This window comes from Coloeus monedula (assembly GCF_965178545.1).
Source record: "Coloeus monedula genome assembly, chromosome: 1".
Classification (NCBI taxonomy): domain Eukaryota; kingdom Metazoa; phylum Chordata; class Aves; order Passeriformes; family Corvidae; genus Coloeus; species Coloeus monedula.
In genome coordinates this window covers 71,616,931-71,644,906 of record NC_138781.1, presented here as the reverse complement: position 1 = coordinate 71,644,906, position 27,976 = coordinate 71,616,931, and the positions used below count along the sequence as shown (strand labels likewise).

General features: G+C 42.4%; 2 protein-coding genes across 12 annotated transcripts in view; one reads left to right on the top strand and one right to left on the bottom strand.

Moving 5' to 3' along the window:
• RREB1 (ras responsive element binding protein 1) overlaps positions 1–4,033 on the top strand; it is a 122,188-nt gene extending 118,155 nt beyond the window's left edge. For 7 of the 8 annotated variants that reach the window (XM_082294421.1, XM_082294422.1, XM_082294423.1 and 4 more), the window contains one exon: positions 287–4,033. In XM_082294421.1, coding sequence (XP_082150547.1) covers positions 287–792 — 506 coding nt within the window. In that variant the 3' untranslated portion in view covers positions 793–4,033. The remainder of the gene's footprint in view (positions 1–286) is intronic. The other variant, XM_082294428.1, reaches the window with a different exon arrangement.
• On the bottom strand, positions 3,924–27,976 carry SSR1 (signal sequence receptor subunit 1). 4 transcript variants are annotated; one of them, XM_082294495.1, is made up of 11 exons: positions 27,733–27,976; positions 25,599–25,717; positions 23,257–23,344; positions 22,816–23,078; positions 21,970–22,046; positions 20,179–20,257; positions 19,342–19,435; positions 18,769–18,783; positions 16,910–16,973; positions 5,052–5,111; positions 3,924–4,727 (listed from the first exon to the last, which is right to left on the bottom strand). In XM_082294495.1, exons 1-11 carry the CDS (start codon positions 27,815–27,817, stop codon positions 4,703–4,705), a joined length of 969 nt encoding a protein of 322 aa, XP_082150621.1. In that variant the 5' UTR covers positions 27,818–27,976; the 3' UTR covers positions 3,924–4,702. The 4 variants fall into 4 exon arrangements, with proteins under 4 accessions (XP_082150621.1, XP_082150622.1, XP_082150623.1 ...); XM_082294496.1 differs by lacking the exon at positions 18,769–18,783; XM_082294497.1 differs by lacking the exons at positions 3,924–4,727; positions 5,052–5,111 and having other exon boundaries at positions 16,570–16,973.

The following is a 27,976-nucleotide window of genomic DNA, read 5'->3' as shown; positions in this document are numbered from 1 at the left end:
TGGTGCTTAAGGTCTTCCTCCCTGCTTAGTGCAGGGCTTTGTCAAGCTTGTAGCTATCTCAAGACACTTAGGTTTGATACTCCATTTGTGCCATAGGCATTTACCTGTATTCCTGCTTGCACTCCCATCAGCTAGTGTGCTAGTACAGAGGCAAAAAATCTGCATAAATGTGATATCTGATGTAGGTGCTGAATTTCCAAAGCGCAAAGTGTTCTATACTGCTTGAAACAAGAGGGAGGCACTTGTGTGACCTCACAGCTGACTCTGCGTTGTAATTCTCTTCCAGGTGAGAGACCTTACAAGTGTCAAACCTGCGAACGGACCTTCACTCTGAAGCACAGCCTGGTCCGTCACCAGCGCATCCACCAGAAAGTCAAAAATGCCCGAAACCACAGTAAGGAGAGCGACAAGGAGGAGACGCAGTCGAGGTGCGGAGAAGACAGTGAGAATGAGTCCAGCCACAGCGGCGCCAACCCCATCTCTGAAAGCGAGTGCGACTCCGCGGGGGGCATCGGTAGCAACTCGTCCCTCGTGGGGAGCCGGAACGAGCCCCTGGCCAGCACGGTCATGGACTCGCCCTGTGGAGAGGAGAGGAGCAGCGCCTGCCTCGCCGAGCCCACCAAGAGCGCGCAGAAACAGATGGCAGAAGACCAGGAACCACGGGGCGGCTCCGAGCACGAGAGGCCCTCAGGTTTCATCCAAGACTTGCTGGAGATGCACAACGCGCCGTCTCCCATGAATCACATCCTGGCCTCTGCAGACAGTGCACCTCAGCTCTTGGGGGTGGAATGACTTGCTAGGAGGTTGGACCTGTCTCAGCAGGCAAACTGAAGCCAGCAGAGCAAGGTTTCTGGAGTCTGGTTTTGGAAGAGCGACCTTAACAGCTATGGGGAGAGTATGGCAGACTGGACATGGTGCCATATGCCTTTCAGTATAAAAATGCAAGAGACTACAGTATATACTGATTTGAGTGCCTTACTACTTTATTAGATCTTTTGGTATTATAGATTTTTTCAAAAATGATTTTAATATTTTAAAGAATTATTTGGAGAGGACCCTTTTTCATTTAAGCATTAATGTTACCTTTTGTATTGGTGTGCGTGAGCTTGTTCTTGTATATCTGTGATAGTCGCTGTGTTTGTTCTCTGAGCTGGAAATGGGGCAGTGGGGTGGGAGGCCCTTGGATACCATAGCCAATAACTGGAAGAAAAATGATGTGAATTTCATATGAACTAGTCAGAGGAGATGCAGAGGAGACGTTGATTTATTGGTTTTTTTTCTCAGTAGATGTTCTTGCATTTGCCACATAGTGGAGCATTAAGCCTGTTCCAGGCCTGAACAACGTGGCAGTTGAAGGTGTTCAAAGTGGTTCAAGCTAAAAGCAGGAAACACAAATGAATTTCAACCTCATGCTTGTTTCCACTTTTTAGCATTAGAAGTGGTCTTCTAAATCCTAGGGGTTTTTTCTGGCCGTCACGGACTGAGCGTGTATACAGAGAAGAGTTACATAGCAACGTAACCTATGGAAATTATGCACCCGCTGTTACATATGTTTGATTTGCTTCAGTATATTATTATTATTATTATTTTATTATTATTTTATAAATCCATCAGTTCACTTGTCTCTGCAGTCAGCAGAAGCCAATGGGCAATATTTGCCCACGGAGATGCGTAGCACAGCTTGGATCCCGTCTCGGAGTGTTCTTGACTCATCGCTTTCACCAGCTCCTCCTCCTGTTGTTGCAGCTCTTCTACTGTACTTTACATGAACCCCTTCCTCCGACCGGAGCGTCCCGCGGAGGCCAGCGAGGTATCGTCCCCCGTGCGGGGGCACATCTCCCTCCTGGCGGGTGCGTGTGGGTGCGAGTGTGCGACAGCGGGGCCGCGCGGGGCCCCGGGTGCGTGAGAGAGGCACCGCGAGTGCCGCAGTGACCTCGCTGCCGTCACGTCGGCGACAGCCCGCGTCACTCACAGAGCAAAGTTATTCCGTCTTCCAGTCGAAAGCAAGAGAGAAATGCGAGCCTTGCCCTCGTCTTGCTTCTGTCGTGTTCTAGAGCAAGAAAATACTACTGGTAATAAAACTACAGATATACGACATGTTAAAAGTAAATAAAATAAATTTAAAAAAAAAAAAAGAAGAAAGAAATTCTTCCTGAGATTTTGGGGTTGATGCTTGAAGACTTGAGGTGTGTGTCTAAATTTCATATCAGTAATTTAACCCCTTTAATGCTGGCAGCTGGAATTTCTCCCTTTGGCTCCTGTTGCCGGCAACAGGTGACACTCCAGCCACCAATATTGAAGGGGTTAAGCGAAATGTATCCTACTGTAGCTGCGCATTTTTAGGAGTGCCCAGCATTTTTGTTGTCCTTGTTGTTGTTGTCGTTATTGTTGTTTGTTAATTGTCCTTCAGTCATGACCTCTGGGACAGACAGAGCCATAATAGCATTGCCGGAGCCTCACTGTGCTATTCCACCACTGCAGCCCCCAGCCCAGCCCGCACTGTGACCCTCCCTCCTTCCCACCGCAGAATCGCTTTTCCTGCTCTCACCAGACATGGAGGAAGTGGGCCTCGGACCCATTCTATATTATATAATATATATATCTATATATAGCTATATATTAAAAATTCTCGGAAAAAATTTCTGGAGACTGAAATCTCACTGTCCAGAATTCAAAGGAAGAGAAGCGTTCTTGAGTAATATTCTTGCAAATAGAATAAGAAAAAATGGTTGAGGTATATGTGATTTCTATTTTTCTGTGTTTTGGGTTTTTTTTTTTTTTTTTTTTTTAATTTTTAAATAGGGATGTTTGAACCAGTTCAGAAACGAAGCTAATGCCAGATATAGATAAATCAATCACAACCAATGATTCATTTGAAACTCTACCCAGGTGCATTCTACTTAATTAAAACCAGTTCACGCATCCCTTAAATTGTTATTACTATTATAATTATAATAATAATTATTATTATTATTTGGGGTATTTTTTGGTTTTTGTAATTTTTTGTTTGTTTATTTTGGCATTGTTGTTTTGTTGTTTTTGGTTTTTATTTTTTGCAACTCTCCACACTAAACTGCGCAATACTGTGGGGGAGAAGCCATTACTAAACTATATGCTGCAGAACAATGTAGCAAGTAATTAATTCCCAGCAGCCTGCCGGGACATCTGCTAGCAATAATCACTATTGATTTAAAGCTTTATTTAGCCTTTATCTATATCCTAGTAGAGTATAAGGTCTTGCCACATTTTATTGACATTTTTATTAGTTGAGTTTGACTGAGAACTGTTGCTGTTGTTGGGGTTTTTTTTGTTTCCCCTCCTCCCCCAATATTAAACTGTGAAATTTATAATGTGTTTAAACTATGGGTGAATCTTAGGCTTTAGTTTGCATGTTCAGCTAATTTGTCTCTATACGATTTTCGTTTGAATCTTTTTATTTTTTTTTCCTCTCTCAGGGCTTTTACAAAAAACAAACAAAAAAAAACACAAAAAGAAAACAAAAAGAAAACAAAAAAAAATCTTCTAAAATTCTTTTGCCTGAGTTGCAATGGACTTAACATGGAGATAATTCAATCACTACATTAAGCACTTGACTGTGAAAGCGCAAAAAAAAAATAAAGGAAAAAAGGAAAAAAAAGAGAGAACCTTGTTTGAGGCTGTTGTGAAATAACTTTAGGGGGCTATGTGACAGTCTGATTCCATTTTCAGAATGATTCATCTTCTCTCTCCTCTCTGTGTGTCTCCTTTCTCTCTCTTCTCTCTCCACGAAGGAAGTTTAATCCTAGTGATTTCATCCCATGCAGGAAACAGTAATAAATGTGTAGAATTCATATTTTTCTAAAGGGAACTTAAACTGCTGCTACGAATTGTGTACAAGACTGGTTTATGCCACATGAACAGAGAATCACACATTGTTTTGGTACTTTTATTCCTCTTTTTTTTCAGTTGTACAGTACTTCCAAATTCAAAATAAAAAGTAAAACTTGTTCTGTATCAAACCATCTAAGCAATAAAATGTTATATTTAAAAATTACAGGTTATGAAATGGACGTGGCTCTTCTTGTGGGTTTGTGGTGACTTGTTCTCAGACTTAGCTCTGCTGAAGGATGACGTGCAAGCCGGAGCTTATCTTTCCCAATGGATCACTTTTTCTCTTCCTTCAGTTGATCTGAGTTCGAGCTGGAGATGATTGCAGCGCTCTGAAAATTCGTGTTCATTTTGACCACCATTTTCTGGTAGCCAGGACCCTTGGAGACGCTGCTTTTCTCCCGGTGCAGGTTCTCAACACAGCAACCGAAGGCTGCAGAAAAGTGCTGATTTTCCTGCACAGGCAGGGTCAGGATTCTCTTTCCTTTTTAAATTAATTGTAGCCCCATGGTCACATAGGTGAGCATCCTCCCAGCATGCAGTGTACCAGTCAATTTTTTTAAAAAATTAAGTAGGTTTCTGCTACCATAGTTCTTCTTCTTGCATAAATGTTTATGGCCACAGACTCTTCAGGATGTATTCAAAAGCCACGTGCATGTGTCAAAAAAAGAGACAAATCCTTTGTTGTAGCTTGTCAGAGCTGCCTTAGCTGCATTTTGTATGCCTTCCTATAAATAAAATGCATTTCACAGGACAGTGAGCCAGAGAATCATCTGAGTTGTATCCAGCTCTGGAGGCCAGGGAATTGCAGTGAAGCTGAAGCATCCACATCTTGCTAAGTCCTGCTGCGATGGTGCTTTCTGGCAGGGAAGTGAACCAGGTTCAGAGTGAGAGACAGACTCAGGAGGGGGAACTGCTGCCGCTTTACTCCCTCAAGCCTCCTGCACCTTCCCAATGGAGGTCAAAATTCCTCACAGCACTTTCTCTGGTGAGGACCTTGGTCCCTCGCCCCCAGAGAGGGACAGGTTAAAACAGAAGCTGTCAGGCAGCCAGTTCTGCCCCAGACTGAGGGTATCTGGTGAAATGGGGCTCTGAAGGCTCTCTGGGTGGGCTCATGGGCTGGAAACATCATTTCTGAGGGAGGAATCCTGGAGAAAATAATTTTCCCTCTCCCACCCACTGACCTGAATCGCCTCTCCTCTCGTGAGACTGACGGGAAGTTCTCGTCCAAGTGGCCTGGGGACCTGTCAGGAGGTGTAAAATCAAATGGGATGAGTTTATGTGGCTAGGAAGTGATGGTGACTAATTACTTACGAAATGGATGACTTAGAAAGCACTTAGTTCTTTGCCATGGAAGGGTATAATTGCTGTGCCCAGCCCTTTTCTCCTCCTACCTCAATTTGACTGACTATTGCCGAGTTGGGAATTTCCCTGCTCTCCCTGCCTTGGATAGGGTAAGACCCTGCAGGCCAGCTGAACTTCACTCCTTGCTGGCATTTCCCTTTCCCTCTTCTGTCTCCACTCCTCCCTGCACTAACACCCATGGCAGCAATAGCTAGAGCTGCCCAGAAACATCAGGTTAACAGAGAGGTGGGGAGGTGGTGGTGGTGTCTCCGTGTGTCTCCTCCAACTTGCTGCTTCCTCGCCTCATTCCCTAAAGCTTTTTTTCCCATCTTGGCAGGGCTGAAGCTGAGGTTAATTCCTGACACAAACACATGAGAGATCCACAGCAGTGTTTCAGGTGTGGAGGCCACATGCTCGCCCAGAGCATAAAGGTTTGGGGAAGACCCAAGTCCTCTGCCACCACAGGGATGCCTTGGCAGCAAGGAGCACCAGGAAGGTGTTTTTTTCCCAAGTGTGGAACATGAAGCTGTGGGAATGGGCAGGAGATAGCAGGACTGGGTGAAAACTGGCTTCCCCAAAGCAAACTGTGGAGCCTGGTTGGAGCATCTTTTGCATGTTTGCTAAAATGCAAACAAGTAAAGAGAAAGAAATAAAGGTATTTGTTTTTCATCATGCATCTGTCTCAAATTAGCCAGCATTTGCAGGATAGGAGCGCTGTACACCTACACCGAGATCTTCAGGAAGTGAGTGCAATGAGAAATGATTTGCTGTTGACACTTAACAGAACAGTTTTGGTTTGTTCTGTGGAAAAAAAGCCTTTCTCAAACAAACTTGGTCACAATTCAACCAGCAAAGGCAGCAAGGGGCAAAAGTTTACTTGAAACCTTTCTTTCTTCACAAGTCTCCAGTTTGGGGAATCATACATGCCATTTTCTTTCAGCATTTCTGTAATTAATAATGGGATTGAAAATGTCACTTTTGGAAACCCTGAAGTCTAGGATTATCTGCAAAAGGGAGACTCAAGACCCCAGCACAGAATAACCAGCAGTTTCTGTATGTCAAAGAGGCACCATTTTTCATCACCCACTCTGAAAATGCAAAAATTGAAAAGATTGGAGAAATGCATTGGATTGTTCAATTGGAACATCTCTTAACTGCTGGACTGTGGAAAAAGGGGCCACACCAGCACTTCTCAGAACCTGAGTACTGGAGTAGCCAACATCAGGGAGGGAAGTGACTAAAACCTGTACAACGCACCAGCATCTTCATGTGTTGTGGGTCAGCTGAGCCCTCCAGCCGCGGAGCTGCGTTAAAGAACTTCCCCCTTTCATCCCCTACCTTGGCAGTAATTACTGTGCAGGGGAGAGGCTGCACCCACACTGCAACAGCCAAAGGGGCAGTGAGGGAGATGCTGGGATTTGGGCTCCAATCTGTTTGGGAATAAAGGAATTGACTTAGATTTTTAAAACCTCCTTCATGTCAGGGAGGAGCTGAATGTTTCATGAAAAATGGTCTGAGGTTGGGAAGAGGGAAGAGCATGTGTGAGAAAAGGTCTAACCTGTTAGTGGGATGGCATGATGTGCATACATATCTGCATCCCAGGTTGTGTGGTGTCTGAGCTGGGGACGTGTTGGGTCACCTGGCTGTGTGTGCTCTGCAGGTTGGAAGCACCATTTCACTACAGTGATCCCTGGACTTTGAGTCCTGGGTGTGCTCTGGAGTTCCTGGGCTTGGCCACCAGCCCCACACTGGAGCTGCCCTCCTTGCTCCAGGTCCTCACGTGCACACTCAGGGAACAGGGGAAACAAACATCCAGGAGCATTCTGTGGGCCCTGTCTGGAAACTGGTGACTGCTGGTACCTGCAGATTTGTGGCGGATCAGAGCATTTCCCTAGTTTTGGGTACTTAGTGCCATGCTGGATCACAGGGTTAGAAAAAATGGAAACAACCCTAAAATGAGGGTCAGCACAGCCAGGGCTCCTGAGCCAACAGCTCTGCTGAGGGTATGTACAGATGCAGTGTGTTCCCCTGGTTTTGAAGTAAGAACATTAACAGGAGCAGTGGTTTGTTCATGAAGCCTCTGCCAGAACCTAAAGCGCCTCCTGCACTTTAGGTCTTGCTCTCAGCAATTTCAGAGCTCTTGACCTCTCTCAACACCACCTCCACGCTGTCCTTCCTTGTCCCCTCAGCTGAGGATTGTTTTTGCAATGCAGTTTCAGGGAATGCATTTTTAGGTGATTTAATCTCTTCTCACCAGTCCTGAAGGGATGATTTATGCCAAGTAAGCCCAAGGTTTCTCCCACATGATGAGCTGGTGTCAGATGCAGATGGTGTCTGCCCGTGGCCCTATGAGAAGTTAGGGACTTTTTTCTCCAGTGGTGTGCATATATTTCTTGGAACTGTTAAAAGACTGGGGGGAAGGGAAAGGGCAGGGGAAGAATAGCACAGGGAGGAGTGCTCTGGGACAGAATTATTTGGTGTTTTTAGGATTTGTCAGCAGCTGCACCACTACAAAAGGTGCAAAAGCTGCAAGAGCGCTATCCCTGTGGGCTGCCAGGCCTCATCAGTGGCTCCACCTGGACAGGGAGGTTTATTTAAAATGGGAGGGGGGAGGGGAGGTGAAGGTTGGGTTGTGGGCAAGAGGAAAAGTGTTTGTGAGCAACATTGAGGTCTGTATTGCAAAAAGATGTTTATGAGGCTGTTTTTCCAGGAGTGTCTTTTTCAAAAGAAGGAGCCAATTAGTACCTGGAGGGAAAAGGGTGGTGAGACAGAGGGCAGTTGGGCTGCTCAGAGGCAGCAGTGGAGACACAGACTGCTTGGCAGGGCACTGCACAGAATGAGATGCCCAAAAGACAAAGGAGCATCGACCTTGCTGTCGTTGTATGCAAGTGCCACCTCAGGTAAGTGACATGTTACCTGCACACATGTGCCACTGTTAATGGGCTGCCTGACAGATGACAAGTTTGACTGAACTCTCTAGGGAGATGTAAACCTTCAGAGCATTTCCAGGTAAGGTGCTTTGATGCCTTCAAGATGTGTCTGAAATCACCCTGGAGAAGTGAAACTAAATGAAGTTGAGAAGCATTGTTGAAGCTTTTCAAAAATTCTAGTATTGCCTCCTACTTTAATTTCTCAAGACCCCTTTCAGAATAAAAAAAAAATTCCCACAAAGACGAAGCAGGAGTTTTTCACATATTAAACAGTAGTAAGTGGGAAGACTTCTCTGGCTCACCCAACCTCACTGCGTAATGCAGTAGAAAATGTTGTAGCAATCCTCCAACTAGTAGGAACTGAAAATAGCTTTCTCCTTTGCTGTGCTTGTTTATTTCTCCTGTGCCAGATCTGTCTCTTGTTTGGCAGGGAAAACTGCCAGGAGTGTATGAGGAAACTCTGGACGATGGGTGTTTGGAATACACTGTTGAGAAAGCACTTGAACTTCTCTAGAGCCTTTCAGCAGAGGGCTGTGAAGCAGTTTACGAACATCAGTTAATGGGAGGCTGTAAATAAGAGAAATCTGCCAGAGAAAAGGCTTTTCATCATGAAAGGCCTGATCTGTTTTCACAATCTCAGAGGCAGAGGTTAATGTGGTGAAGGCCAGCGCCGCTGTGGGCTGACTTTCTGTCAGTAATTTTTAGCCTGGAACCACACGTGGAGCACGGCCCTGCTGCTCATAAAAATGTGCCAAGGTTGGGACAGAATGTCAGCCAGAGGGGTCGGTGGCTCCATGACAGGGCCTGACCCGAGCACTGGGGTACAAGGAACAGCAGAAACAAATGTTCCTGTGAACATGTGCACACAGGACTATCAGTCCCCACCCCCAGACATGGAGTCATATTTGGGTAACTAAAGCAATTGGTGTGTTAGCCTTCCCTCCCGTCTCCTGTAGTCTGATCCTACAGCCTAGGTTTGTTGTTTTCAATGAGCAGCATCTGACTTCCAATGAATCTGCACCCAGAAGAAGTATTTGTACTTTATTCTGGGGTGATGGCAGTGCTAGTTGTGAGATGCAGGCTTGCTTTGACCACTATTCCTCCCAAGTGTTTGCAATTCAAGCTTTACCACATAGCCTGTGCTTGGGAAGGGGAAAGTGAAGGGAAAAACCTGTCTGTAAAACAGAGACTGTAACCTCTGTCATTGCTGTTTTCCTCTAATTCTACCAAAGCACAGCCCTACCTGATGCACTGGGCTCCCGGGCAGCAGCTGGGGAGGGGGCAGCACGTGTCCTGCCATGTCCTACTGCATGCACTGCTGCTGCATTGGATCCAGCACTCCTAGATTTGCACGCTTTTCCTGAAAAGTCCCTTTTTGCTGGCAAGCAGGACATTTAACACCATTTAATCTGCTGCCTTCAAGATGCCTGTATGACCAATGCTTTACAGGCTCCAAGGTTACATGCATCAGGCCCACGATACTCCACAGCCGGAGAAAATCAAAGTATCAACCCGCCTGTGTACACACCGCAGTCCACAGAGTCTGCACCACAACACAGCAAGGCTGATTTTTGATCTTGTGTCTACATCACTCTCTGTCAGTATCCTGGAGTTGAAACCACAGAGGCTGCCTAGCACAGCTACCCAAGACCCAGAACTCACTAGGGCTGTAGGTGAGGGAAAGGGAGGGATCTGGAGAAGTGAGCAACCTGTGCACTCCATGGCAACACATTTTGGCACAGGATGCAGAGCCACATGCTGCCTTTAATGCATTTGGTTATTACTTTTGGTGAAGGCACGTCTTTGACAGTTAACTTTTTCTGAACCATAAGAGTCTCTTTAGCAACTGCAAAACACCTGCCTAAAAAAGAAAGTACTTGATTTGAACAATAATTAAAAGTGTTAGTAGCTCCTTCACCAGTTCCTTCAGGCGGTGTTTTACTCAACTGCAGGTGAGGGATGTTTTGCAGTTTGTCAGCAGGTCCTTGGTGGCCTGTACTTATTCCTACTGCAGTGCATCAGTGACATCTGGCTCCATTCAATTCTATAAATTCAGCAAAATGGGAATGATGGGGTGACGGGTCCTTGGGGATTGCCACTGAAAAGAAAGGGTAACAAGGAGTGCTGCACCTCACTAAAGGAGCAGTAAATGACACCCAGCAAGATGCTTTGCATGGGAGCAGGAATTCAGCCTCAGAACACCTTGAGGGAACGTCTTGCCCTGTATGAGCACAAAGAACAACTCCTGAGTGAGTGTTCTGGCTGCATGACTGCAACTGGTGCCTCGTACGTCACCCTCAGTGTTCCTTCAGCTGGGGTGGTGCTAATGGAATCCTGGGGAGCTGTGATCTGCCAGGCTACTACGATGCTGGAAAGGAGATGGTCCCTGTGTAGTGTAGTTTTTAAAATACAAACTAAATCCTGTTTCTTTTTTTTCTCTTTTTTCTTTCCTGTGCTGCCTAACAGTGAGATGTGTTTCCTGGTTTCCAGCTTGCTTTATAGCAGCAAAAAGTTAGGATTAGTTGGGAAAAATGTCACATCCAGCTGTGAGAAGTTAACTCCGCTCTCTATGAATGAACCACTATTACAAACAACCAAGCCTCAAATACTGGCTCTAAGGAAAATATGACACGCTTCCAAATCAAGTGTTTTAGGGTATTTGGCTTGCTTCTAAATATAACCTGTTATTTCAGTGGCAATGTTTGCCATACTGGGCTCAACAGGCATCAGATGCTATTTAAATTCTAGCTTTTCCTTTCCACTGGAAACCTGCAATAGGGTACTTTTAACTTCCTCCTGCTGAAGAAAACAGGGTGTTTGTTCGTTCTTTCTTTCACTCTTGGGAACTTATGGGTGGAAAACTTGGCAGCTGAGACTGGGATCAAGCCCACTGTCACGGCATGGTCCTCTCTTGCTTCTACAGTGCTGTGGATCCAGGCTCTGGCAAGGGAGTTCCTTCTGTGTTCTAACAATCCAGGCTCTTTGATTCAGCTTGCATGGAAATGCTGAATGGGAACCTGTGTCTGAATGTGCTCAAAGTGCACACAGGGTTAAAAGATCAAATTTAATTTAACTTCTAAGGAAAACTGTCTGTGGGACCAAACACCAGGTGGCAGAGTACCTTCAGCTGACCCTGCAGGTGGCTACAACCCTGCATTTCTTCAGAAGCAAATACCAGACACCAGCATTTACAGCTTTCCTGAGTTCAAGCTTCCCATCTGTCAATTATTTTCTGAACAGCACAGAAAAGTGCAGTGCTCAGACTTACTTCAGTGGCCAAGATACAGCACAGAATGATTTAGAAAGGCCAGACACAGTAGCTCTGGCCCTCCCTCCAGATGCCACTCTTTGAGATGGGGCTAAAGCTCTCTTTGTGCTTGTCTGTTACAAGCAGCAGCTGTCACAGGCTTGGGAGATCCCTCAGCTGGCAGATCTGGGAATTGCTGGCTGTAGTAATTTCCATCTAGTGAACCTAGGGGTAAATGCCCTAGTCACATACGCTCCACCGCTGCAGCCTCATCTCTATGGAAAACACTCGGTGTAGCCCCATCCAGGCCCTGCAGGGCAGGACTGAGCCCTCTTTACTAGAACATAGACTGTGGGGTCCTCTTGAAAATCTATTCAGACCATTGTGAGACCAAGTGCACCAACTCCAAGCATTCCCTTTGCTGCGTGAAAGAGACAGGCTCTCAAGTCACGGGTTCACGATGTGAATTTAAGTGGCACAGCAAAAACTCAAGGCAGGGTAAGTTGTGATTTCCATGTAGGCTGAACAGAGGGAGAGTGATGAGGAAAGGCAGGGTAAATTTCAGCTTTTCCTTACCAGCTAAGGGACTGCAATGTTGTAATGCTGAAATTTTACTGCATCTTAATATAAATTTATAGCCAAGACTACTTAGATAGATTTTTTTTTTTTTTTAAGACCTCATCTTGGCCTTGGTATCTCTTCTTTTTAAGCCAGCTATTGAAATCTATCTAACTTGACCTTTTCAGGGGAAGATGAGGCAGGCTTCAAATTTTAGTTATTTTTATGTGCTCTGGGACCTAAAAATACACCAACACATCTGCCTTTAATTTTTCCCTTTTTTACCCACAGATACAGTTCACAAATACAGGGCTCCCAGCATCCTCTATGTTCAAGCCTTTTCTGTTTTGTTTTTTGTCAGCTTTTTTTTACCCCAACAAGTCTTACCTCCTTCTGTTTGGATGCAGAACACCTGCTGGAACTGCTGTTTTCGGAGTTACTGCATGGAATGTGAGTGTGTGCTTGGTCACACAAGAGCATGCATGTAAAAGCTACGAGGACTTGGCCTTGTTGTAACCTCGTGCTTCAGCAACCATTAAGCATCCTAACAAATCCTTTTTACACTGCCATGGGTCTAATGAGGTTTTTCTTTCCAGAAATGTAGGGCACTATGGCTCACTTCTAACCCATCAGGATTCAAGAATTTACTGAACATTTTCCCAGGGCCCTCCTTTACTCTTATAGAGAATTCTAATCCTAATTATTAGTCCACTGTCCAAAGCATCACAAAGTACTTGCTCAATATTATTTCCATTCCAACTACACATGTAGAAACGCAGATTTTTAAGAATGGCATGTTTTCACACTTAGCATATTTGTTTCTATGGGTTGCTTATCAAGGAAAAGGCCTTTTTTCTTGGTGCCATACTCATGCTTTATTTAAAAAAAAAAAAAAAAGCTACACAATGCTAAGGAAAAAAAAAAATCAAGTATACTTTACAAAAAAACCTGCAGCTGTTTTCAAGAGATCTGATCTCACTTATAAATGTAAGTCAGCAGGTAAGAAATTAAATGATAATTTAACACTTCAGTTGCAGTACATCATCTGAACTTAATCATCCAAAACAATCAGTCATTCTTAAATTGACTGTTGATTGTAGCTACACAAACAATCATCTGTATCAACTGATTAGAAAAAGTCCCTGGGAAAATTTAGAGATAAATGGGAAAATGTCAGGAGAATATTACTTAGCCCATCTACAAACTTTTGCAGAAATCAAGAGATCTTTCTGGCTTTGCTCTCCTCTGTATGTCCACTGCAACTGCTCTGCATGTTTTAGAAACGTCAGAATGTAAAGCTGCAAACACTGGTCAGTGAGGGGATTAAATTAGTATAGCATGGATCTATGTGTACAGCTGCCAACCATTTACACTAGTGCTGTGTCTTACTATCTCCGTGGAAGTGTATTGTGCAAGTCTCAAAAAACTTCAAAACACTCTTGAAACAGCCCTTAAGTCACTCCTATGAGGTAGGTACTGTCCTTCCTTTGGAGAAGAAAAGAGAACAGACTCTCTACTGCTCAGTACATCAAGCACACTGAAAACAGCACAACCAGTCTACTTTAGTATTTGGCTTCCCTGGATTCAGAGCTTTAACCTGCAACATTTCCTTTAACACCATGCATTCTAGGAATAACCAGTAAATGATACTTTTGATTACACCTGTTCCAAGCTAAGCAACATGTTTGGCATAAATGTTTTAGGACAAGCAGAAGCACTGCCATCTCTGGTCTGTTCCATCCAGCTCCACAGCCTACAACTTAATATTTTTGCACATGGAGAATAAACTTCAATCCTTTAGTCTGACAGCAGCCACTCTTTTTTTCTCTGATGCTGGGGAAAAAAAATGAACTGCTGCCAGAAAGCAGACAGCATACCAAGGGCTACAGGTATCACATGCAGTTCAAGGGTAGCCTAAACTAATGCTCTGCTGCCTCTGTAGATGTGAACTCTAAAGCTGGTTTTCCTACCCCAAGAGTCAAGTTTTTAGGTTTTCACAATTTTTTGAGTAAGTTAAGGAGCAGTGAGAAAGGAATTCACAGAGGTCCTTCACGTTAAGCCCATAGCTCATTTGCTCTCTAAAAGCATTTTAACATCTCTTACTAATAAAGAGGAAACCGTAGCCCACATCTCCTTTCACAGTTCTCACTCTTGTCAGAAGCTCCCAGGAGCAGTTGTGTGGCAGTGCAGTAAGCTGGCTGAGAACTGGTAAAAATGCTGGATTATACAAATGGCTTGTGCTGCCACATGGAAAGGGGTGGCATAGAGAGGAAGAATTGCTGCTGTCTCATCTTTAAGTAGCAAAACTATAACCTACTTAGCTGATAATAATGATATCCAGTAACATACCTGTGACACTAAGCTATGCCTGTTCAAAAACTGAGTAGAAAATTCAAGTACCAAAATAAAAGTTTCTTACCAATAGGATAAAGCAACAACTACATTCCCCCAGTTTAAGAAAACTGAGTGTAGTAGACTGGCTTACTCACCAGAAATAATATCAGGGATACCAAAGTTCACTTACCCTGCACACTGGAATTTCCACTACAGCAAATTAGTGAGAAACAAGTAATTAAAAAATTTTATGACATTCACCATGAGCAGTAGTGGTCTACTGGCCCCTGTTCTTATGAACTGCTTCTGGCTAAGAAAGTCACTATGAACCACCTACAGTGAATGCCGAGTTGTACCATCAGAAAGACAGCCTCAGGTACAACTGGACTTTCCCACTGCAAGCTGCCTCCTCTCTTCTTTCATGCTTAGAACTTAAGCATTTGGAAGTCAACCTCTGAGTGCAGAGAAGAGAGCTCAGCCTTCAAATGCTTACTTCTTATTAGTACAAATAAAACTAGGATATTATAAATTAATATCCTCTGTTGTGATCCTTTTTCTTTTTTCCTGGTGTACCACTGTACCATCAGCACCCCCTCAAAGAGTACCTTTAAAACTTGGGAAGAATTAAGAGTATACAGTTCAAGATGACCTATTACAAGAAGGTGAAAAAACCCTCTCCTGATGCCAGGTTAGAGACATAATCCAAGAGAGGGAACTTCCAAGTTCAGTGCATCAGGTGCTGCAATTGCTAGGGGGGTTTAGCATAGGAAGCATTTAATCCATAAACACACTGTTGAATCAATGCAAAGTGGAATACAAGTCTGCAAATCTACCACAGAACCAGTCAGATTATATCACTAAAGGCAAATAAAGCTGTTGCACACAATTCGAGTGCAGATACCCCTTATGAGGGCAGCATTCAACTGTTTCCTAAATGATCTGAATGACAATTATGCAACCTTAACTGTGAAAAATATTCTGCCTGGACTAGCTGTATTTTCAGGAAGTTGAACAACGCATCTCTTCCATAGCAGTATGAGTCAAGAACATCTTCACAATTCATTCTGGCAAAGTGTGTAACAAAATAGTGCCAGCACAGAGCCTGGATGCTTCAAACACACTGTGGAAGGATCTGGAAGGATCACTCAGCATGCATTGGCTCAGAAGTTCAGTCCCTGCAGAGCAAGTATAGAACTGAAGGGGCATTTTCACAGGCAGGGATCAGAAGAGGAAGGAAAAGAAGACAACAGAGGCCTCAAATCTATGCCTCTTCCTGAACTCAAGAAGCTTTCAGATAACACTCAGACACTGCAAGAGAGGCAGTTGAGATGCAAACAATTCAAGCCTTGTCCAAGCAAACTGATGTTCTGCATATTGGCTCTTTTCCCTGTCAGTTAATTCCTGAGCACAGTGGATGTGGACCAATACCTCAATACCTGGTAATCATGTAAGTCACCAAAGGAAATCTTGTTTTGATTTTTCATACAGCTTTTCTGCTTGAGTACTGAACCAACATGCAACTAGTGATGAATATGCATCAGTGTAACTAGTTAAGAAAGACAAAGTGGAAAAAAGCCTCAGACCAATTTACTGACCAGTGTAAAGATGCCTCAGATTTAAAAACTGTAAAGGGTGAATTAAATAGTCTGCCAATAAAAAGAATTACTTGAAACTGAATTTGAAAAACAGTTGGCTTCAAGTGTGTACAGCAAATCCTTGTAAAGCTTTAAAAAAAATAAATTGACGTTTCGATACGTATGACATTCCAGTTCTTAGAAGAGTGAACCAAGCACTCACTGAAAAGTTGCTCTGGCTTGTTCAACAGTTTCTTGAGTAAACATTGCAGAACTACCACTATAATCTGAATACCTAAGCTGCTGGCACGACTCAATAACTAACCATTTAACAAATTGGGTATAAAAAAGAAATTTATGTAGTAATACCAATTCAGCACACAAATTCCATGCTTCACAAGTTCTGCTGCTGTGCAAGAGCCCTCCTAACATCTATGCAGCTAAGTTCAGATTTTTAGGTCACTGCATGCCCAGATCAAAACAGCAGCAAAATATCTACCACTACAAGCAGCTATACCCAATTGTGCCTTTAGAATGAAAACTATGCAGAAGTTGAGATGATCAGTGCCTGGCCACTGAGACAGGACCACACACACAAACTTCAGTGTGTGCACCTTGTAAAGTGTAACGTCACTTACTGAATAAGAACAATGCATTCAGGTTCTGACACAGATATGATACAATCAAGACAGATTGAAGTCACCAGACATTCAGATTAGGGAGAGAAGAAAAATCCTTCAATGACATGTACAAATGACAAGCCAGCATTACAAAGAACTCTAAAGGCACATTTCAGGTAACATGTTTCTGTGAAGACCAACCGCTTACACACGCAGGCACAAATCTTAATGGCTACCTCCCCCCAACAATTAAAAAAAAAAATTAAAAGAGAAGTGCGTTTTCAGTAATATTAACACCATTCAGTTAATCTGTTCAGTCCAAATGTTTAGCAGTATTTTCCTTATGGTGATATGGGTTCTCTGCACTACTCCAATCCAAAAACACCAAACAGGCAGAATTAGTAAAGGTTCAACTGTTGCACTAGTTAACATTACTCATCAGAGCCCACTGGTCTCTTCTGTGCCCTCTTGTAGGGCAACCTCCTCGGTGAGGCTTTATCTAGATTAAAAGAAAAAAAAAAAAAAAGAAAAAAGAAAAAAAAGAGATAGTTGCATCAATTGCAATTGTTACATGAGCATGTATTTTCCTCCTCCTAAACACAAGACAAGCTGCCCTTCAAGTGCAATGCATCACCACAGAGAAGCGAGTTCAAACAACTTGTTAAGGCTTTTTAACTATTAGCACCCTAAATAGAAGGTAACAAAAAATATGTTTCTGTTCTGTAACATGCAACACCAGGGTAAGGTTTGTTCTGTTTGCCAGTTACTAAAATGCACAAAAACCCAAACCCAAGACTTTATGCCATCCCTATGTGGAACTGCAGGCTCTGCCGTTTAGAAAATTTTCACGTTCAGTAGCTACACTTCTAGAAAGTTAAATTCATTATTTTGACGACTACTGCCTTGAGTTTACCTGACTGAAGAACAGAGGATTGACTCTTCTTTATACAGCTTTGTCTCACATGTAATATTTCCACATTCATACAACTAACAGCAGAAGAAAAGCGTCTCTGTTGTGAAAAACCACACTTTTCCAGAAAGCATCCACATTTGACTGGATGATCTTCAAGGCCCCTTCCAACCCAAACCATTCTATGGTTCTATGATTATTGCAGAGAAGCTTCAATACTTTGCATGAAGAGCTGAAGTGATTGCTAAGTGCACCTGGTGACTAACTTTCTTAAACAGAACAATCTCCAATAACCTCCCTGTTTAGAGTATCTCCAGACACAAGGAGCAGCCATCATGCCCTTATAGGCCAATCAGTACAGTATGAAGTGTCAATAACAAAAAAGTCAGGAATATCTGAGATCTTGAAGGTCATGTATTTTAAAGTTCTAGTGTAGAGTTCTAATTGAAACTAACCTGGAGCTGAGAAAACCACACTTAAGAACAACTTAATCGTTAGTTTTTCCTAAATTTCAAGTATTAAGATATGAATACCTGTTTGGCTTAAGAAAGGGATGGTGGCAGGGCCCAAACATTACCAGGATTTGAACCCTTTTAAAGACAGCTTGCTCTTTAGAGAAAAATAACATTTAGACCTTCAGTTTTTCTTGCTAGATTGAGGCTTTTCAAATTTCAGTGTCTGGGTTTTATTCTATTCTTGTGTCTCACAGAAGGAAGTGTACAAGAAAGCTTTTATCTTCTCAAGTAAAGCACTAACCTTCATACCTGTGCTGTGTAAGTGTACTTAAAAAGGGTGAAGGAATTAAAAAAAGCAGTCATCAACCCCTGGCACAACCTCATGTTAGAGCAGAGGCTCTAGCCCTTCTACACCAAATGAAGCTCAGAATTCACTTATTTGATCAATACAGCAGCCTTTGCCAAGTAAAGGTAGCTCCTGCAAAGGGTTTTCAAAGCACTTCTCTTTGCATCTCATATAGGATGCACTTTTTATTGAGGCTTTCTCACCTCATACCAGTCACTGCTACTGATGATAGGAGCTTATCAGCCTGATACTGCACCAAGGTAAGTGGGGAAGGCAAGATAAACATCTGCCTTTTAGAAAAAGAATTCTGGGAACTGTGAGAGAAGACAACAATACTTCAGCAATATTCTACTGAAACTGTTTCTACAACATAACCAGAAATATATGCATAAAATAGATGAAAACAAATTTAGAAGTATATAAAACGTGTGCCATTGTGTGCATCTGTTCTGCAATCTTTTACTGCTCATGCTACATCACCAGTCACAGCATGCAGGAAGCTGTACTTCTAGCCACACCTAATTATTACAGGGACAACACATAAAGCACTTTTCACTCTTCAATTCACGAGAGTCTGCCTCACCTCTTCTACTCTGCACTGAAGCCATGGGAAAGCAAAAGAGAAGAAAGAGTAAGAGAAGTTAGAAATATCCACAGTCTAAGGAAATCAGATACAGGGTTTTACCACTGGCATTTCAGGTATGAAACAGAACTTTGGGATTTGTGAAGGACATTAACAACAAGTATTAATGTGGCTTCAGTTAAAACACACTTCTGATGCTTAAATAAGACTTTGGTCTATAGGTAAACTTCCAAACAACTTACAGAAACTTTGAGATGACAGCTATTTTCTCCTATTTAAACCTCCTTTGTGATCCAGATTTTGGGTAGAGATTTTATACTGTTGAAAAATATTCTACAGAACAAATTGTAAAGTCACCAATAGTAATTATTTTATCAACCAATGAAGTTTGTTCTACAAGGAATAGACTGCTAAAGTAATAATCTAATCCTTAAGCACAGTGCTTAAGACAATTTGCTATTCCCTAGAAGATATATGCTGTTCTAAGAAATTGGTATCAGCTACTTACTCAGTTACAATTAACTGATCAAGGAAGTTTGTTATGGTCTAGTTTGTGAAAGGCAGACTACTTACTTATTTGATTTAAAGTTTCTTGGGGAATCCAGCTCATATCAACATCGTTCTGGTTTGAGGTTCCCATCTCTACTTTCTGTACTGGTCGTTTCCTCTGAAAATTCAAGAAAGAAGAAAGATTTTTCTTTTAATTAAGACTTGGACAGCACAAGTATTAGAAATAACTAAAAATGCTACATTTAGTCAATTACAATTATTTCACTAAGGCAAAAACTTAAGGCTAGTCAATGTAGAGAGACATCTTTCCTATTAGCAATTTATTCCCCTCAGATTTACATTACTATTTCTAACACCTCACAACACTTATTCCACCTAAAGGCACCAAGATTTCATGCACACCCAGGCAAGTTCATTATACCTTTTGCTGATGATTAATCAAACTTTGTGATGACCAGTTTTATTTTGCTTTCTCAGATTAGCACAACATTTTCATATGTAACCTGACCTTGCAAAATATGGCAAAGACCTGCTAGGAACTAAATAAAAGACTGGCAGCTGTTTTCCCCCAAATTCTGACCTGGATTAAACTAATAGGCAGAAACAGAGAGCACAGGGAAAATCTACCCAGTAAGTATTGAATCAGTAGACACATACATGCAGTGATTAGAAGGTACTTCAATTCAACCACTTTAGTGTGGAGCCAAAGAGCAGCCCCAAAGGGCATGAGCTCAGCAATCAGAGTAGCTTCCATTAGGAACATTTTTTAAGAACTCACTGGTCCTAAAAATAAATCTTCTACCTGTACCATCATATGCCAGAAGCAGTCACTGAATTGCTTTCCTTTCACATCAGAAAGGCCTTGTATCAACAAGTACACAGAAAAAACACACTACCCACCTTCCTGGACTCTAGTAACTGATGTAGGCCAACAATGACCAGCAGACCGAGTCCAGCGAGGAACATGTACATGAAGATCCTTTAAAAAACAGTTCAGGAAACCATTAACTAAAAATGTCAAGTTTTGAAGACAGTTTATGAAGGGGCATAGAAATTAAGCCTAGCTTTGGCCATATGTCCACTTAATTTTTCCCAGGAACTTTTGTAGGGGGCAAATGGGGAAAATACCCAAGGAATTTGAAACTAAAGTGCTAACAACTATTATGTAATTATTCTGACTTGGCTTTCAGAAACTGTAATCTTAAGTTTAATTCTGAACAGCAGAACACTTGAAAAATGCTGTATAAATCAGGAAAATGTTATAATAAATAAATATTGAAATTTAGTAACTTCAAGAATTCTTTTGCACTATCATGAAGTTTCAAGATACTGGGTCACAGGCAATATTTGTGTTTGTGACAGCTTTAATCACTTACAAAACCCTTAAAAATCTCTCATATACTTTTAGCATGCTATTGCAAAGCAAGTACTGCTAGGACACTATTAATTTGCAACAGACCTTGAAATTTGAAAGACCTAGCTTACTTTGCTCTGTGTTCCATAGTTAGAATTCTACCTATTAAATAATTTTTTTTTTAGTCTGTGCATTCTGGTTTGTTTTGAAGAATTTTACCGGAAGTATCTGTTGATACTTAGCAAGAGGTAAACCTAAGTTATAGCAAAAATTTATTTGGGGATTAAGGAATTTGCAGGTAAAGAACTTATTCCGAGCTGAACATCTGAACTCTCATTTACGATAAAGGAAATTATGGAGTCAAACTGAAGAAGATACCTAACTGAAATCCCTGTTATAGGGTAATTATCTGTTCCCAGGACATTCACACAAACTGATTCTAGTATTTGAATTGCTTTGAAAGCTCCTTTTTTCAGCGTATCACACATTTCCACATGACCAATTGTTCTTTCATTTATACTATTCTATTCGAGAAATACGAATTACTGCAACACAACAGCTATTTCTTTTGGCTGACCTTTTTTAACAGGAAGTTTGCTCAACAGGCAATTTCTACCTGCAGCAGGACAATCCAGATATTCAGCGTTCTCTACAAGTATTTCTGAAGACTAACTATTTTAACTCACAGGTTCACTTCAAATTCCATTTCAGAGTTAAAAACTTAAAAGCATTTTAGCACACCATACATACAGATATTTGGTGTGTCAGATCTACTTAAGTCTTTAAAAAAAAAAAAAAATCACTCCTGAAAGGTACCTACTACAGACAGCAGTTAGTACAACAAAAAAAGACCGAGTTCCTCTATCTCATACTCCAAATACATCTTTTAGTTTATGTAATCTTAGATTAGAGCGCAGTGTTCCAGAAGAAAGCTATTCCAGTCCTGACAGCAGGACCCACAGCCTGATACTATGGACTCCCCGCATCTTTTAACTCTTAGGAAAAAGCACAGTAGCATAACAAAAGTTTAACAGCTTTGAATTGTTATGTAGCTGTATAACACCAGGTCCTATTCCAGGCTTAAGCCCTCTGAGCTAAAGCACATCTGTTAACTTCTCACTGACACAGTACCAATCCTGAAGATCCCCACTAATAACAGAGATCTTAATTTTGGGAAAAGTTCATATTTTCAGTCTGTCAAATGCTGCTACACCATCAGCAAAACACAGCAGACCTAACATTTAATAAAATGACAATACAAAAACTATTTTCATTGGCACCACCAATAACCTGTTCTACCAGTGCACCAACTAAACCAGGACCTCCAGCCTCCTTACGTTTCTCCATCCAGCCCATCTTCTTTCTCAATAATTGTAACAGTTTGATTGAAGACAGCATCTTGAAACACATTGCCCTAGAACAAAGTTTGCACATAACATTTTAAATTAATTTCTTCAACACATACACAAAAGTTTACCTTTTTCCATGTTCTTGGAGAACTTCTAGAAAGGAGCAACTCCTGCATGAGACTTTCTCAAGTTTATGAATTGTGCTAGTTTAACTCAACACATCAAAGCACAAATGTTTTGTTCCAAGTACAAAGAACAGTATTGATGATATCAAGATAGTCACATCCAGGCTTCAGTACGATACCTCCTATAACAAGAGGTATTACATACAAAGGGTTCTTATTAGGGCTACCAAAACACAAAGGTATAGAAGTCTGTTAATCCTTAACCTGCACTTAAAGAGAAAAGAATAAAATTGAGCCCCATCTATGCTTTTGTGTAGCCTTTTCCCAGACTGCAACTATTGGCCATTTATTTGCCTTAAGTGAAGTTTGCAGGTGGCATTCATGTTGATTGTAGGGTTTGTTAGCAAAGCCCAATCTAAAAAGCACAGTGAAATTTAAGTTATCCTAAAGGAAGCTCATATTTTGGTTGGCTGGGTGGGTTTTTTACGAATGTATCCCACTACAATACAGTTCTAAGGCACTCCAGCTTCCACTGCTGATACAACTTTAAGTGCATGTAGGCAGTCACTTACTGTGCTTATGTATCTACTGCTTTGCTTTAATACTACAGAGGCATTCACTTTCTGGAGAGGTACTTGACTAAGTAGTTCCTTCCTGACACCTCCACATCAACTAAAAAGATTCAAACAAATTAGAGCATCAGGCTTACATTTACATCTCTGTAGTTGAGATTGATAACCAGACCGAAAGGACGACCACCCATGGGCTCAGCAGGGATGAAGGAGTACTCAAACGTGGCTTGTCTCTGTGGTGGAACTACTGTGTTCAGAGAGAGAGCTGTGAAGTTCTGGATGTAAAACTGGTAGTCTTGAGGGTACCGGAAAGAAGCGTCCAGAGACTCAACAATGAAATCCTCTGTACCCTTATTGGTGAAGCCCACCAAAAATTTTACGATGTTGTTTGCTGGAAAGTCTGAAACACACACAAAAAAATATTCAACCATTAGAAACATCATGCACCACACAAAGCTAATTCTAAACAGAGAGCATCTAGAACAGACTCTGTAGTTTAAAGCTTCACTGTTTTAGGCACACATTGATGTAGTATAAGCAACAATAAAGAGGATGGTAGATTAGCAGAGGACTCTTACCTTCACCTTTCACAAATAAGATGGTTGTATCAGCACTAGGTGAGGCTTTAGGTTCTCCTGACAAGTCTTCTTCCTCTTTTTCTTCTGTCTAAGACAAGAGACTTTTTTGAAAAATCCTATAACAAACAGTGAAGCAAAAACCATGCTTGGTTCATGAGAATCCCATGTGTCAAAGCATGCAAACAGGGGCAAGTATTTATACCAAATCCTGTTCTTGCAGGATTAGCACATAGTCTATTGTCCCTCTAGATGTGATGAGCATCCTTTTCAGCACTTATCTTTCTACTTGTTATATTTGACACAGTGACTAATCTGAACTACATTTAGCTCTATTGAAGGGTTTATAATCAAAAAGCATCAGTAAGGCTTCTGTTTGGGGGTGGAAGGAAAAGAACAGAATCTAAGTGTTAAGTGTTCACATCTAGGCTATCTCTAGTTAGAAAACAAGCATTTCCAAAATAAAGACAGGCATAAGACAAATGAGTTACTTTCACTACAGTGAGTGTTTATGGCATCTTTCTATTCAGTTTTAATTAGTTAAGTGTATGTATGCCTGCAAATGGTTAGGCTGTTGGTACTACATAAGTCCATGGATTCACTTGTTCAAGTTCACCTTGAGATGATTCACTTTTTAATTTAGCAAATGCAAGCATTAAGGGCTTATTTTCCACTTGGGGATCACGGGATCATCACTGCCCCCACCAAACAAAAACAAGGCTGATGCAGTAGTGAACAGTCTCTGCTAATTGCTTACAAGTCAGTTGGATCATTTGATTTCAGTGCTTAAACAACCTCCTGAAGCAGTGGAAATCCTACTGGATCAGTCAAACACATACCATGAACTGGGGAACCAGAGCTGAGCATGCAGCATCTTGACTCCAAGATGCTATGAAAAACTATCTTTTATTTCAGTGACAAATAAAGAAACTGCCTAAAAAGCATCATGTTTTGTACCCAACACACAGACTACTTACTATTTAATATAAAGCCCATTACAGCCAAGAGGTTATTTAATAATATTCTGTCAGTACTGACACAGTACACCTTCTACCACTTACCAAAGCTGGTCAACCGTAAGCTCACCAACTTAACAACATCAGGAAAATCTGATAGAATCAAGTAACACTTTACCAAATCTGCATTTTTATTATGCATGTCTTCTCCTAAATATTGTCCCAAACTTCCTTAATTTATATCACGAGATTTGAGAAAATTGTGCACCAATCCAAGTACAGGAAGTGTCTAGCAAGCCCAACACTCAACTGCAGATCACAAAACTGTGTCAAACATTTCATTTTTTTGTTAGAAATTTTTTGTTTGTTTGTAATTTTTTGAAATTGTGTTGTAAATTTAGTGAGCTGAATTCTTTTAAATTGTCTTGCCTGATTAGTTTTGCTTAGTATGAGTAACTAAGGTTGCTGAAGCCTTAGGCTGCAAGCTGCAGACTTTCACCTTGAAAGGCTGAACTAATCTTGAACCGTTGCTTAGGTACGTGAAGGGAGGCTCTGAGATCAGTGCAAACTGAGAGATTAGGAAGCCACAACTGTCAGCAGAAGATGCACCCCATTCAGATAAATACAACTACAGAAATAATTCAACAAGGAATAGGAAGATCCCAGAACAAAAATTACCATTAAACCAAGACGTGTGTGCCAGGCTCGTGAAGAATGGGTACACAGGTTGTGAGGGTGTACCAGCCCAGGGATTTCATTCTGGGCCGCCTGAGTGTCCCTACTGTGGAAACACTCAATTATTAAATTGCTATTTCCTGGAAATGGACATCTGAGACTCTTCTGAGGGAAACCTAGCACAAAGAAACTTTTTAAACATTTGTCAAGCTGAAGCAAGTGACCCTGAACAGCAACATGGCCACAAGCCTAAGAGTTAAGAGAGTAGCAAGTGACAATGGGCTACAAAACAAGGGTTTCAGAATTCATACTGAGCTTAACTAAGAACCAAGACTCTCTTGCCCCTAAGAAATAAATACCAAAGACAGTAGAATTAAGTAGTTCTATCCTCTTCTCAGTTTACTGAGGTGCAGCTGAAGATGCAAAATGACTACAGAGTGCTCCTATGAGAATCTGGTTCTCTTACTTGGTGGTATTTTTGTGACCTACAGTTTTGGTAGTCAGAAATCAGGTTGTCCTCATGCGGTTTTTCAACTGGTAATTCAGAAAGAAAGATAAATCCTTCCAACACTTCAAACTGAACAGAAGCTTAACCAGATACATGGAAATAGCTATCTGAAAAAAGCAATGTTAGTAAACTCTTATTTGAGTTATCCAGCTCTAAGCACTTCTTGTCTATTTCATACTTTTGAAGTAACATTCATGTACAATTACCAAGTCTGTTGGTTCATCTTCTTCAACTTCAGCTTCATCATCTTCATCTTCAACTACAGTATCTTCCACAGCTTCCTCATCTTCTGTAGCATCCTGAGCTGCAACTAATAAACCTGAGCCTACCAAAACAAAATGCAAATACAAGAAAGTCTTTTAAATGCCTAGTTAATAAACAGAAAACTGATGCTGAAGTATAATTCTCAAACTAATGTTTGAGGAACTTCTTAAAAACCTGTCCAATACAGTGTTTTGAAGCCTCAGTCACAAAAACCTCCTATTCAAAGGATGTCTGTGTTGATCTTTCAGCCTTATTCTTTCTCTAACAACTTTTTCACTTATTTATCTGCCACTAAGTTTAAAACCAAAAAATTTACAGCTGGATGACAAAAAGTTCAGCATTCACACAGCAACGCCTAAATTCGCAGAAGGCAACCAATTTACCTTAAAAGCTATTGTTCAATTTTTGAACACATTAACGCATGAAAACATTCAAATTTTGCAATTACAAAAGTGAAAATAAGACATTGCTATTGCCAGGGAATCAATTTAGTAAGTACTGTTTCTTCTATGACTAGCAAGTCTAACAAGGTATTAGCATGCTGATAACAAAACACTTTGGAAGGTAGCTAAAAAGTTACTGGTTTTTTGTACTTATTTTCGTTCAAGTGTTGAAACAAAGAATGTCTTTTTTAGGATGACGTCCTCAAGATCATATATATCCATATATCCAACAGAACCACGCTAGTGGAAACCTGAATTAGAACAAGGCTCCAAGACAAGTGCAGTCTGATAGTCCACTGCCTCTTTTCTTTTGTGGAGCCAAGCCTCATGCATTCAAACACTGGGCAAATATGATTAATAAAAATATTGGCCATGGGACAAAGTTCTGTCCATTTGCAGTTCAGAGCACATGCAAGAAAGGCTGAGATCTAAAACATGTGCACAAAACTACAGGTTTGGGGGTTTTTTTTAATAAACATAACATTTTCTGAATATGAAAGAGTAGAAATTAATGGGCAACTGATTTATATAGCTCTGAAAAAAGACCTAGCTGCTATAAATACAAAATTTAAAATAAATATTTAAAAAGTGTCATGAGAAAAACTAATCCTTGAGCAGGACAAGTATATCCAAGGACTTAAGAACTGTTAGTCAGTGCTAGAAAGAGCAAGCACAACCCCTCCTTTCAAGCGTCTTTAGGAGGCACACTCAAAGACTTTTACTCAACCACGTGCAATGCTTAACCTAAGCCTTAACTACCATGACTTTATTTGCTGATCTTTTAAACCTGTAAGTGTATAAAAAAATGTAATTTCTATAAAAATTTTTACACGTAAAGGTAGGGTTTTTTAAAATTAAAAATTAACAGGGTAGAGTTAAGCCATAGGCACCCTTTGCGATCAGCTGCCCAGCACACCCTCAGACCCCTTACGGTCTTTCCGATGGATGTCAGAGGGGCTGATGATGTGGCAATAGCGGGAACGGAGAGCTCTGGGAGGGGACTCGCACACGGCGTGTGCTGCAGCCCACTGCAAGAGCCGGGCCAGCAGCCTTCCCCACCTCTCCTGCCCTCCCAAACTTAGTAGTAGGGAGGCAATTTCCAGATCATGAATCAGATAACGCCACAGCGTAAACAGAGATTAGCACTCCTCGGTGTCGCCAAGGGCACCTGGGGGGTGGCGGCAGACGAGGTGGGAAGGCAGAGTGGCAGCCAGCGCATCTGTTAGGGAATCTGGGAACCAGCACCGCCGGCGAGCGGGGCGAAGGACAAACCCGCTGCCACCAGCTCAGGCGGGGCTCCCCGGCTCTCCCGGGCCGCTGTCACGGCCGGGCCCGAGGCCGGCGCCCGCAGGGCCCCGCCCGACACCGAGGGTCGCTACGCCGGGAGGGGCCGGAGCGCGGCCTCGCTCGCACCGGGGCCCCGCAGGTACCGGGCCGGGCCCCGGAGCGCCGGCGGCCACGTGCGCGGGCGGCCGGGGCGATGAATGAGCGGCGCCCGCCGCCGCCTCTCGGCGGAGCTTCCGCAGGCCCGGCGGGGGCGGCTCCCCCTGCCCGGTGCGCCACGGGGATCACCCCACACACACCCACCAGCCCCGCTGCCCGTGCCCGGGCAGTGACGGCCGCCCGCCCTCACCTGGGCCGCCGCGGGCGCCCCCGAGCAGCAGCGCGGCGGGGAAGACGAGCAGAGCGAGCAGCAGCAGCTGCGACAGGCGGCTCATGGCGGCGATGATGATGGCGACGGCCGCGGCGAGCAGACCCCTCCCGCACACCCTGTCCCGGCGCTGGCTGCCGCGGCGGGATGGCTAAATGGCGGCGGCGGCGGGCGCTGGAGCTGGAGAGGCAGCTGGAGCCGCCTCCCCCCTCTGCTCCATCCGGGG

Coding starts and splice junctions, on each gene's coding strand:
- SSR1 (XM_082294495.1), bottom strand. CDS start 27,817: ATGAGCCGCCTGTCGCAGCTGCTGCTGCTCGCTCTGCTCGTCTTCCCC. Junction 19,436..20,178: donor AGTTACTAGAGTCCAGGAAG/GTGGGTAGTGTG, acceptor TTGAATTTTCAG/AGGAAACGACCAGTACAGAA. Junction 4,728..5,051: donor CGAGAGGAGAGGCGATTCAG/GTCAGTGGGTGG, acceptor CTTCCCTGCCAG/AAAGCACCATCGCAGCAGGA.